At 34.1% G+C, this 12928-nt stretch overlaps 1 protein-coding gene across 1 annotated transcript in view; it reads left to right on the top strand.

Annotated features, from left to right (window-relative positions):
* Positions 1-12928, top strand: part of LOC128517090 (mucin-2-like) — a 50796-nt gene that overhangs the window by 10755 nt on the left and 27113 nt on the right. Inside the window, exons 6-24 of the mRNA XM_053490872.1 lie at positions 1341-1428; positions 2914-3020; positions 3261-3474; positions 3986-4111; positions 4906-5023; positions 6507-6645; positions 6823-6927; positions 7846-7912; positions 8014-8148; positions 8222-8383; positions 8504-8598; positions 8695-8821; positions 9383-9638; positions 10466-10515; positions 10625-10731; positions 11348-11499; positions 11600-11738; positions 12172-12279; positions 12618-12797. Of these exons, the coding sequence (XP_053346847.1) occupies positions 1341-1428; positions 2914-3020; positions 3261-3474; positions 3986-4111; positions 4906-5023; positions 6507-6645; positions 6823-6927; positions 7846-7912; positions 8014-8148; positions 8222-8383; positions 8504-8598; positions 8695-8821; positions 9383-9638; positions 10466-10515; positions 10625-10731; positions 11348-11499; positions 11600-11738; positions 12172-12279; positions 12618-12797 (2475 nt within the window). The remainder of the gene's footprint in view (positions 1-1340; positions 1429-2913; positions 3021-3260; positions 3475-3985; positions 4112-4905; positions 5024-6506; positions 6646-6822; positions 6928-7845; positions 7913-8013; positions 8149-8221; positions 8384-8503; positions 8599-8694; positions 8822-9382; positions 9639-10465; positions 10516-10624; positions 10732-11347; positions 11500-11599; positions 11739-12171; positions 12280-12617; positions 12798-12928) is intronic.

Below are 12928 nucleotides of genomic sequence, written 5' to 3'. Positions count from 1 at the left end.
CCTGTGCTATCTGGGTAGTGTCTATGTAGGCATGTAAATTTTTAAAAAGCATGTGATTGATTTGAGGCTGAGCTTTAATTGGATTGGAACCATTCAAACACTCCTACTTATGTTCTTAGCGAATCAATATTGTTTTTAAATAGTTGGGCTCATGGGATTGGACCATTCTCAACGAGTCTTATTAACGGTCAGCAGATTGTTAGTTAATGTATTGAATAGTGATTGACGTGAAAGCCAGCTAAATATGAGCGAAAATTCTATAATTTCTTTGCTAAAATACCCCTTCGCAAGGACGAAGAAAGAAAAAAGTTAAAGAGCTTGGACCAGATCGACCTGATCTTCTAATTAAGCAGCTGTCAAGTGATCGTGGCCGAGCTTACACTTGGTGCTTTTCCAGCACTTCTCATTGCTATTTACAGGCGATTATTAAACGTATTATTATATTAAAGTTTCATTTTAATTTTGTTTGCGGCCCTCCAAAAAAATGTTTTGCACCAGCCGCCACTGGCTGGGATACTGGACTCTACAGAGTGGAGAGTGTAACGTGTGCGCACTTAATGCGAACTGCTGTCCATGCTGCCCACTGCTCACCAGCCTGTGCGGACCTCGCGGGTAACCCTTGGGTCTGGTTGGGGCGGGTAAAGAAATTGTCATTTTATTTGCGGGGCGGGTTGGGGCGGGTCATTAAAAACAAGATCCAATAAAAAATTAATGTATGTTGCATGCAATTCCCTATAGCCTATATTTAATATTTGGGAATATCTATTTTCATATTTAATTAAGTTCTTTGATAAGGTTACGTCACGTGAAAAGTCACGAAAGCACCAAGCAGCTACCGCTGCTAGTCACAATAGAAACAAAGAAATAAAAGTGAAGATGGAAGACGAGCTGCGGGAGAAATTGAGGTCGGGAATTTACATCATTGAAAGCAAAAAAGGTCAGGCTGCTAAATCATATATTTTAGCATTCTTTCTTTTGCACAGCAAACGTAAAAATGCTAAATGAATATAATAAATAATTTCATAAAAGCGGGACCCGTGGGTTGGAAAAATGCCTGACCCGCGCATCACTAGCGCAAAACATCCCTTTTCCAATCTTTCTATCTTTCCTCCTTTAACCCCTTTCCTTCCCCATTTTCCTAAATAAATTACCCTTTTTCATATAAGACCTCATCTCGTGTCGGTGCTTAATGGTGCTGCCCATGCAACATGGGTCAAACCCGTTACTATTTAAATATATATTATAGAGGAAGTAATAAAATCATAAGGTATGGTGCAACTAGGTAATCACATATATGAATGTAAATAATATTTATGAGTCATCTTTGTTTATATCATCAGATTGAAATCTCCACAAACTATAGGAACAAAACATGTGGAGTCTGCGGGGATTTCAATGGCATCCTGCAGAATGAATTCATTGAAAATGGTGAGCAAAATTATTTACAAAGACTTAATTCCAAACGACAAAGGTAAAAACTATTCATTCTGAGTTGAAAACTACCTAATAGAAATGGCTTGTAGCTCATTTACTCATTCACATTCAATCAATTATATAGTTATTCACTCATTTACAGTACTTGCTCCAAGACTCATGCTGTCCCTTACTTATTTTTATACTCACTCAACCACTTAAGATCCATCTATTAATATACACTAATCAGCCATAGCATTAATACCAAAAAATATCCCCAATATTGCAAGTTTCTCTTGTGACAACAGGGCAGAGTATGATGCACTGGGTGTTATGATACCTTTTAATCATATTTAATGTATATCTATTTCTATGTTATTGGTTTTAAAGAAATGTGTGCTACAATTAACATAAACCATGTCTATGGAAGATTTTTAGTAATTTTTAGAAATTGTGGTTAGCACAATGTTTCAAAAATATCGGGACACCTATAGTCTTAAGTATTATTATTTTTTTAATTACATTGGACCAGCATAACCTATCAAGAAAACACAAAGGTGCCCTGATTGGAAATCAAATTACTGGACTACTGCATTTCATACAGTTACATTTTTAACCAATCAATCAATAAACAAAAACAATCAGAAGAATAAAGAATAATGTTAAGACATGTGTCACTTAATGTCCAAGATCCATTCTAAAACCGGGCGGTATTTAGTTTGGTTGCTGTACAAACATCAACTTACAGTACTGGAGTGTAAACATGTAGCAAAGCTACATGGCATATAATTCTTGTAAATACTTGTGTAAATACTTAGCAAAGCTATATACTGCAGTCTTGAACAAATTCAATCCTTGAATTTCCATTTTTCTTGAACAAGTTGAATAAAGGTGTAGGAACATATATGTAATGTGGTCAGACATTGTGTATATTGGGGTTAAGTTTCATAAATGTTAATATTCTGTTGTTTTAAGGTTATATTTGCAACATTGTGTTGGAGTAATTCATTCAACCTTAACCAAACATAATTTTATCATGTTGGAACCTGATTAACTATATAACTTTATTAACTTTATAACTATATAATAAATAATTAACTATATAGGACATAAAAAAACATGTTTGTATAATTTACATTTTTTTTCTTTTTTCACTATAGCATACATTATGTACTTTAAATGCATCACAATACATCAGTCTTCACAATTTTGAAATTTATAGATTGGGATGCACCATTTATTTCAATAATAGGGCAATGTTGAAGACTGCATTCTTGTTTTTCCTTCCCTTCTTTTTTTGTGTATGCTTATCAGTGTTTCCTTATCACGGTGCTTTCAAAGACAGCTTAGCAGGTATAATACTGGCTCTTAGTTATTTAGTGAACAAAATATAAATTTGCAATCCATAGGGGTGCCATTTTTTTTTTTTACATAAATCATACTCATTGCTGCTTTAATTGTCTGTGTGAGCTATATGCACATTTGTAATTCCTTTTATAGGTCAACTATTAAATCCAGACCAAATTGGCTTTAAATGGAAGATGGATGCACCCACTGAAACCTGTGAGCAAACGCCACTGATACCAGTGGAGGCATGCCAAATAAAGGTATAAACTGTTATTACATTTTAAGAGTTTTACATCTAGCTCTCTAAATTGATTAATTTAATTTTAATGCAGATGTTAACAATTAAGATAATGTAGTTTTTACCTTTTTTTTTTTAACAACACTGATTGTGTGTGCCCCATGGCTCTTAAATGTAAATGCTTTTAAAAGATTAAAAAAACTTTTTTTTATTTTGACTCTAAAATAGAATGACTTAATATGCATTTTTAAATCTTTTACAGACAAACATATGTGAAGAACTGCTTCATGCCCCTGCATTTGAAAGCTGTCACAATTTGTTGCCCATGAGTGTTTATTTGGAAGCATGTAGTAAAGACTTGTGTCAGTGCAACAGCAGTCAGAATATTTGCATATGCGACACAATATCAGAGTTCTCACGCCAGTGCGCACATGCTGGGGGCAGCCCAGGGAACTGGAGATCCAATGATTTCTGTGGTATGTTGATATAATTATTGAAATAATTATGTACGCATATGAATCATATAGAGTAGTGAAATCTAAGATTTAGCTAAAGCTCAAGAACATGCAGGAAATGGAACACAAATACAGTATAAATAGCATAATAGGCACAATTATCAGTAATAGACAAATGCAAGAAAGCAAGGATAATCATAGTTTAGGGCCAGTAGCTTTTAAGAATTTTGCTCTTTCTACATACAGTACCCTTCAGTATACTTCTAAGTCTAGTAAAGGTGAAAAGAAAAATCTTATTATAGTAGCCAAAGTTGTTAAATTGATCCAGGGTGAACATGAGATCTGACATGTGTTTGGTGTGAGAAGTATTAAATAAATAAAAAAATACTACATTGTACTGACTATACACAAGGCAGTATCCAGATGATGCTCGTTGCCATGGTCTGGACAGGTGAAAAAGAGCAATACCTATATTTTAGGTGCTAATGTTGTCTGTTGTTTGTTTGTTTGTTTGTTTTTTTCTTCTGTGTAGGAAAAAAATGTCCATTAAACATGATCCACAGTGAGTGTGGCAGTCCATGTATAGACACCTGCTCTAACCAGGAGGGGACACAAGTCTGTACAGAACACTGTGTGGATGGATGTGTCTGTCCACCTGGTAAGACTTTGCTAACGAGCAGCAATCATTTTTATCACCCAGTTCCTACTAACCAAAGTTTGCTCTGGGTCACATGACTTGACTCTTTGATAAAAAAATGATTCCTTGATACCTAAAATTGATTTAACAAAAATTGCTACAGATGCTGAGCATGTGGTAAAACTGACTTAACCTTTTCAGGTTCAACTTTGAACCAAGTTAAAAAAAAAATTACCTTGCAGTATGCCCCCTGCAAGATGCCAGTAAAAGAAATGTGTCTTTGGTGTGTCAAAATTTTCCAAAGATATAATCAAATAATAATAATAATTATTGAGCTCTGTTCCAATTCCCTAAATTCACTGAATTGTGACGTGGATGAAAACAAAACAAAAAAAAACGTAGTACACATGATAATATACACAGAATATACAGTAATCACATTAGTTCCCTTTCAAAAAGTGATGATTTACAGTAAAAGTATTTAAACTGTAATTGGGCAACATATACAGGGGAATATTACAGTATGATATGCAGGTACCTCAGTGGGTTGAGCTGTTTTCCAGTCGAGACGTAAGAAATTAGACTAATTTAATCTGGAGATGTACTTTTAGTATTAGGGAGATACAGTATCAACTGGCTAACATGCATTAAGAACTCCCTTTAATGCTAAAATGTTTAAAATTAATAAATACTTATAATGTTGAGATTTTTTACTAATTGGTATATTTTGATTATACCATTAACATGCTAGATTTTCTTAGTAACCACAGCCTATTCAGTAAATTATAAAAATTCACAATTATGTTTTTGAACAGGAACTGTGCTAAATGACATTGAGAATAATGGCTGTGTCCCTGTTGATGAATGCCCCTGCACCCACAATGGAAAAAACTATCAACCAGGAGAATCATTTACGAGAACTTGTCAAACATGGTAACTAAATGTGTATTCACCATCACTGCTGTCATGGTTTGGATAAACTTCCCCAATGAGTAGGAGGGGTCGAAGCAATTCAACACCAAATAATTTTGACTGACCAGATACAGCGCCCTCCACAGTAATTGTCACTCCTGGTTAAAATGTGTTCTTAGACTTCTAATAAATTGATTTTTTTGAGTTAATAAAGAAAAAGAGAAAATTCCAACCTTTAATTAAAGAACAATTATTTAGTGGAAAAAAAATCCCACATTATTATTATTATTTTTTACATAAAATCATGTGTCCCACAATTATTGGCACCCCTGATGTTAATACTTCATACAAACCTCTTTTGCAAACAAGATTTTTTTCAATTTCCCAAGATACAGATCTTTCACAATTCCCTTTGCACAATCTTTCTAGATCATCCAGAGTCCTGGATCCTCTCTTATGCACTCTCCTCTTTAACTCACCTCACAGGTTTTCAATTGAGTTAAGGTCTGGGGACTGAAATGGCCATGAGAGGAGCTTAATTTTGTGTCTGTTGAGCCATTTTTGTGTAGATTTTGCCACACATTTTGGGCCATTATGCAGCTGAAAGACCCAATAATGACCCATCTTTAGCTGAAAGAGGCCATCAGGTTTTGATTTAAAATGTCCTGGTATTTTAAAGAGTTCATGATGCCATGCAACCTAACAATGTTCCCTATAACTTGTCATGAATTGATGAATTCATATATAAATCATAAATGTCATATTTATCCCACAGGAGAACAGGAAGTCATAAATTATTAAATAAAAATGTCTAGATACTCCGATCAACTTTATAAACTTCAGTAAAAATTACAAAAATGCTAAAATTACATTTATTTTATTATTGTCAGGGGTGACAATAATTGTGGAACAGGTGATTTTATAAAAAAAAAATATATATATATTATTCATGGATTTTTTTTTGTTGATTTTTTTTTATTCAATTGAGTTAAAGGCTAGATTTTTCTACAAGAGAATATACTTCTGCAATAAAAGACATACATTTATTAGAAGCCTAAATACACAATGGCAATAATTGTGGAGGGCGCAGTCTGAATATAGATGGCAGTGGTCTCTTCTAGCATGACAAAGCTGATTACAACTTAACAGATTTAGAATAGATTAAAAAAAGACACTTCCAGCCTTACCAAACCATGTCCTCATAACGCTTGCTTTATGTAAAGGGATAGTGTCATTCCTGAACAGGTTTGTATTAGGGTCCTTAGGTTCCAGTGGGGCAAACTGTACAAAAACATACAGTACAAAAACATTCTATACAATTGTGTTTTTCCAATTATTTGACAAAAGTATGGGGAAGGCAAATATGCAAATACACAATACCGATATGTTTGTGATCGTTAGGTGTCCACAAGCTTTTGGCCCTACTGTGCATTTACTGGATATAAAATGTATTCATTCTTAAAAGTGTAGCTTTATTTTAATGTTTACTTAATTTTTCTGTCAGTGTTTGTTCAAACGGCTGGTGGAATTGCTCAAACCGGAACTGCCCTGGCACCTGCTCTTTGCTGGGAGGGTCTCACGTCATCACATATGATAGCAAAACTTACAGCTTCAATGGAAACTGCGATTATATTCTTTCCAAGGTCACAACCACTAAGCCTATTTACAAACAGGATCAAACAGTCACTTGTATGCTGAAATGCTGTCTGTATTGTTGTCTCTAGTGTAGAAGTAGCATAATGATAGCATATTATATATATATATATTTAAATCTAAATCATACATTTTATAAATATCTATTTCTTCTTATTTCTTTACAGGATAACAATAATAATATTACAGTGTTGGTGAATATGGCACAGTGTGGTTTGACACAGAGTGAAACATGTTTGACTTCTGTGAAGTTAACCACCACAACCAACCCTGTAAGCACTGCAAATTATCATGAGCTGTATGGTCAACTTTTATATTTTTTAAGATTAGTGTACCTTAAATATGCAAGCCTTAAATGTACTACTCCCTTGGTTCATTTATGGTTTAAGAATACAGATTCCATACAGAAGAAGAAACACAATAAATGTCTAATCACTCTTGTTGCTTGACCCTTAATTATAAAAAAAAATAACAATAATACTAACAACCCAGCAGAGAACCTGACATTGGTATATAGTTATACTTAGGTTGCAATGTCATCCACCAAAAGTAACATCAGTTGTAGAGTTGCTTTCTCACTTAATAGATGGTAAATTGCAGTTCAAATCACAGTTTCACAGTTGCTCAGGTCCGAGGACCAGTCAGGGCATCAGCCTAGTAGCTAAAAGGTAAAAAAAAAAAAAAAGTCTGGCATTGGCAGTGTGAACACTGACAAATATTAATATTGATAAAATTGATATTGACAGATATAATTTAATTCTATAAATTAATGTTTTTTTGTATTTTATTGTGTATGTATAGATGTACCACTGTACTGAGGTCATTAATTTATTTTATCCAAATGTCATGTAGTCAACTTTCGTCCCAATATAATTTTATCAAAGTAAATCACATTTTCAAAAACAAACTTTATGCCAACGGTGTCCCAATATCTCTACCAAATTATTTCCACAATGTCAACCAAAAATCTCTTCTGGGAAAGAATACTTGGCCACTAATGATAATTATGACTTCAGGTCAGGTGATTTTTAGTTAGTCAGATTTTTTATGTTTTTAAGTTTTTTGTTTATAACAATTTTTAAAAACAGCCTAGTTGAATGGCTTTTAAATTTTAAATAAAATGTATATTAATACAGTATATTATGTACAGGTCAATTTCTTTATTTTTTAAATCATTTTTTCTTATACAGGTCACAATATCATCCAGTGGCAATGTATTTATAAACAATGTTGCAACCAAGCTTCCAATTCGTACTGGTGGGTTTTTAGAAAGTAATTTTTAGCTGTTTGATAAAATTTGGTTTTGACTTCTCTACATTTACTACGGCTGTCTGAGTCATGTTCTCTAACTTTTCCAGGTCAAATAACAATCTTCGGGCCTTCTTCATTCTATATTATGGTGCATACACCTGGTTTAAAGATTGTCATTCAGCTTTCTCCAGTTATGCAGGTGTACACGCAAGCCAGCAGAGCACAAAAGGGAACACTAAGTGGTACGCATTAGGTAACATCTGAAGACTTATGAATATCTTTTTATTCTATGACTAATACATGTTTTTCTATTAGGTCTATGTGGGAACTTTAATGACATGCAGGGAGATGATTTTAAGACACATTCTGGTCTCATAGAGGGGACTTCCACATCATTTGCTAGTGCATGGAAGGCCAAGCTGTGTCAAGATTTTAGTGCGAGTCTCTCTGACCCCTGTAGTATGAGTGTGGAAAAAGGTACTTACTTTATACCTTCAGAATCAGTGTGCAACAAATAAAGTTTAGATAGATAGATAGATAGATAGATAGATAGATACTGTAGATAGATAGACAGATAATATCTGTATTCTCTTTCAGAGAAGTATGCCAAACAATGGTGTGAGATGCTCAGTGATCCAGCAGGAGTTTTTTCTCCATGTCATTTTGAACTCAACCCAAAGGATTATGTAACGGTATGTTTTGCCCATTCAGGTGGTTTATAAAAAGTTGGTGCTGGTTACTTAAGATTACTAAACGTTTAATTATAATGGCCTTTTTTTTTTTTTTAGAGATGCAAGTATGATGCATGTAACTGTGCCCAAAGTGAGAACTGCATGTGTGCTGCTGTGTCATCCTATGTTCATGCATGTGCTGAAAGAGGTGTAATGCTAAAAGACTGGAGAAATAACATGTGCGGTACGTATTTTAAAAAAAAATACAAATAATATATGTATATATATAAATACATATACATATATATATGTATATATATAAATACATATACATATATATATATGAATAAATCAATATAATCTATCATCATCATAATCTGATTGTGAAGCCACTAGCCTGCTATGAAAAAAACACTTCATGAGATACCTTTAGATACATTTATTAGTTGTCTTAAATGATTTTGACTTTCAAAAAGATAATAGTTAAATATGACCTTAATTACACCATTGTTTGTAGTAATGAAGCTTATTAGCAAAAATATATATAATTTTTTTTTTCCTTGGCATAATATTTACATAAAAGAGAAACAGGGAAATTACTGTTTGAACATGTTTAAAAAGTAAATTATTTTTACAACTTTGTATTTTTTTTCCTGGTTTGTAATTACAAGGACTTGGATGACAGGAGACTGTTTCAGCACTCCTTTTGACCCCAATTACAAATTAACCAACAATTACAGTTAACCGAAAATGTTTGTGTTCTTTGTCCAAAAGTACTAATAACCTATGCTAATGTTTTATGCAGACACATACAAAAATAATTGCCCCGGCAATATGGAGTACTCTTATAACCAGACAAGCTGTAGAAAGACCTGCCGTTCTCTTGGTGAAAATGACCATATCTGCGACTTGTCCTTTACACCTGTGGATGGTTGTGGCTGTCCAAAGGACACATACCTCAATGACAGGGATGAATGTGTGCTTGCCTCTGATTGTCCCTGTTATATCAACAATGAGGTTTTGGCTCCAGGGCAGATTAACAGCCAGCCTGGATCTACATGGTAAAAATGTGCTTTTAAATTATGTATGAGGAGCGCTTAAGTCAAACCGGGACCTGTGATGAAATTTCTTGGGAACAAAGGCCTAAAACTGACATTTATAAACCAACAAGTGCAATATAGTGAGGAGACAGTGATTAGGACTTTAGACTACTGATCAGATCAGGTCATGGTCATGGGTTCAAACCCCAGCATCACCAAACTATCCCTGCTGGGCTCTTAAACAAGGTACTTTACCTTCAACTGCTCAGATGTATAATGAGATCATTTAAGTTGCTCTGTATAAAAGTGTCCAACAAATTCCATAAATGTAAATATCTTAGCCACAGTAAAACAATTAAATGGTGCAAATGTTTTAAAGAAGGCTGTATGTCTGTGAATGACCAGCTGAGGTGGTTTGTAGCCCACTGCAGTCATTCTTGTGATCATTCAGCAAGTGGAATTCCTGATCCTTGAAAATCAGTGGATAACTTTTCGTAAACTTGCACAGGAGACATATCTGTCTGTGGGAACTGATCACACAATCATTCACAAACAGCACAGGTAGTCAGCTGGGAGTTGTTGCCACATCATTTCCACAGGTTTGGTCCTCTAAATGGGGTCCTGGGAGGTTAGTGTCTCACACGTGATGCAGTCAGTCAGATCATGGATCCAGTGTACAAAGAAAACATTTTACTTTGATGATATCTAAGCACTAATGCACTGTAAATAGGTTTCTGCACAACCCAATCAAAAGTGCCGGTTTGACTTGAACGTCCCTTGTATATAGTTAAAGCTTTTAATGAATTCATTAAGAATCAAGCTTATCATCTGATTTCTGGTTTCCATAGCACTTGCAGAGATGGTGTACTACAGTGCACTGGACATAAAGAAGTGACAAGTGAGACTTAATTTTTACAGTACATATTTTTACATTTTTTTCTAAACCAATAATTAGGGTGAGCCTTTGGAATTGATACAGTTTTTTTGTGTGTTCAACTTTTTTTTAGCTTGCACAGAGCCTATGGTATACTTCAACTGTTCAGACGCTGAACCTGGAAAAAAAGGAACCGAGTGCCAGAATAGCTGCCAGACCCCCACAGATTCAATTCAGTGTGTAAGTAAATCAAAAGATACAAGAGGCTGATTAAGTTGGGTGGATGGATGAATGGATGGATGGATGAATAGATAGATCACTCATCATGACACAGTTACTCCTATTTCTTACTACAGAAAAAATAAGTATGAATAAAAGCATGTACTTTTGTGCTTTTATTCACGTTCATGATTGGTTTTAATGGTTGAATGAAAAACATCCTAAATGTCTTTTTTTATCAATATTGATAACTATTATTTTTTTCTTCAATTGGGCAAAATTATTTTATTTTATTATTAAATAATGAGTTTGTTTGTTTGTTTTGTTCATTTTCCATTACACTACCTGCTTGCTAATGGTGGTTAAGCCCTCACTTTATCTCATAAAGAGTAATGCAGTAGGGCTTAGGCGTCTTAATGTGCTCAGCTGTCTTGTTTCCTAATATGTACACTCTGCTCAAACAGTTCAGGTTGTAGAGCTTCAGCTTTATCTGTGTGTGTGTGTGTGTGTGTGTGTGTGTGTGTGTGTGTGTGTGTGTGTGTGTGTGTGTGTGTGTGTGATCAAGAGTGAAGGATGCAATTCATATTCTTTTTATATTTTAATTCTCCCCTGGGTGGCTGGGTGGTTCTGGCCCCAGACAAGCACACAGTGTAAATCAGGGTGTGTATGCCCTGGTCATCTACTGGCTGATGGGCAAGGAGGATGTGTGAAAGAAGAGCAATGTCCATGTGTTCATAATGGAGTGTTTTATCAACCTGGAGAGACTGTAAAGGCAGACTGCAACAACTGGTAAGAAAAGCTACTGCAGTGGATTTTGTTTTAGGAAAATTATAATGATCGGTGCATTTTTGCATAAGGTTAACCAGAACATGTATTATGGACCTTTCAGCACTTGTAAAAACAGAAAGTGGATTTGCACACAAAAGGAATGTCACAAAATGTGTACTATTTATGGTGACAGTCATTACAATAGTTTTGATGGTAGGAGATATACTTTCAACGGCAACTGTGAATACACTCTGGCCCAGGTACAGTATGTCTATTATTTTGCACTTTATCAATAACAGCCTGAAAATCTTGAAATATCCTTTTTTTCCTTTAAAGTGCGCCAAATCACAAAAATAAATACATTATCACAATGCTTGACAACAAATAACAAGATAAACTGAGACTTAAACTTGCATAATAACAATATTCAGACTTAATTACTACTAACTATTACTACTACTGCAGTAATACATTCTTGAACATTAAAAAACTGTGGAAAATGTCACTATCAAACACAGAAAACTTATTTTATTTTAAAAAGGGATTACAATATATATTAAATAACATATAGGTCAGTTGTTTTGACAAGCTCTTTGTTGTGAAATCCAAACTTAACTTTGGCTTTGTAGTTGATGTCATTATGTGATCATGATTTAAATATTTTCACCATTTAACAATGCATAATCTTTACAGGACTACTGTGGTGACAGCAATAGTGGTTCATTCCGTATCATCACAGAGAATATCCCCTGTGGCACCACTGGAACCACCTGCTCCAAATCTATTAAAATCTATTTAGGGGTGAGGTTATCATATACATACATTTTATAGTAAAAGTCATTTTCATAATGTAACTAAATACAATAGGTATAAAATGTCTGCAGACCCCTGTTAAAATAACAGGTTATTGTAATGTAAGATGAAAAATCATGTCAGATTGTTAACTAGCTTTATTGTAATATCCTGTACCTACACTGTAACAATTGACTTTATATTATATTTATTTTACACAAACTCATATTGATTAAAATGAACAGAGCTTACTAATAACTGAGTATATGTCTACAATGGACCTTTATTGTTAGTCATTAAAGCCCTGCTAAGTCTAAATTTTGAAATGTGTCATTGAATCCATACAGAACAAACAGCTGCTCCTGTCAGAGGAAAATATAAAATCTGTACAATACTATAATGGCACAGAGATCCCTTATAAAATACATACTGTGGGGATATACATGGTTATTGAGGCCAAAAACAATCTTACCGTGTTTTGGGATAAGAAGACAAGTCTAATGGTCAAGCTCGGGCCCTCATTTAAGGCAAGTACTTAAATATTCATTTAATGGTAATTCTTATGTAATTATTTACCATTTAATTTATTCTGTTATTCTTAGTTTTTATCTGAATTATATTATCCACTGTTGCCTCCCCTGTTTTGTGTTTATTCTCA

Source organism: Clarias gariepinus, chromosome 2 (genome assembly GCF_024256425.1).
Source record: "Clarias gariepinus isolate MV-2021 ecotype Netherlands chromosome 2, CGAR_prim_01v2, whole genome shotgun sequence".
NCBI classification, from domain to species: Eukaryota; Metazoa; Chordata; class Actinopteri; order Siluriformes; family Clariidae; genus Clarias; species Clarias gariepinus.
Note: the sequence above shows the minus strand (reverse complement) of the source record. Positions and strands in the feature narration are given on the sequence as shown.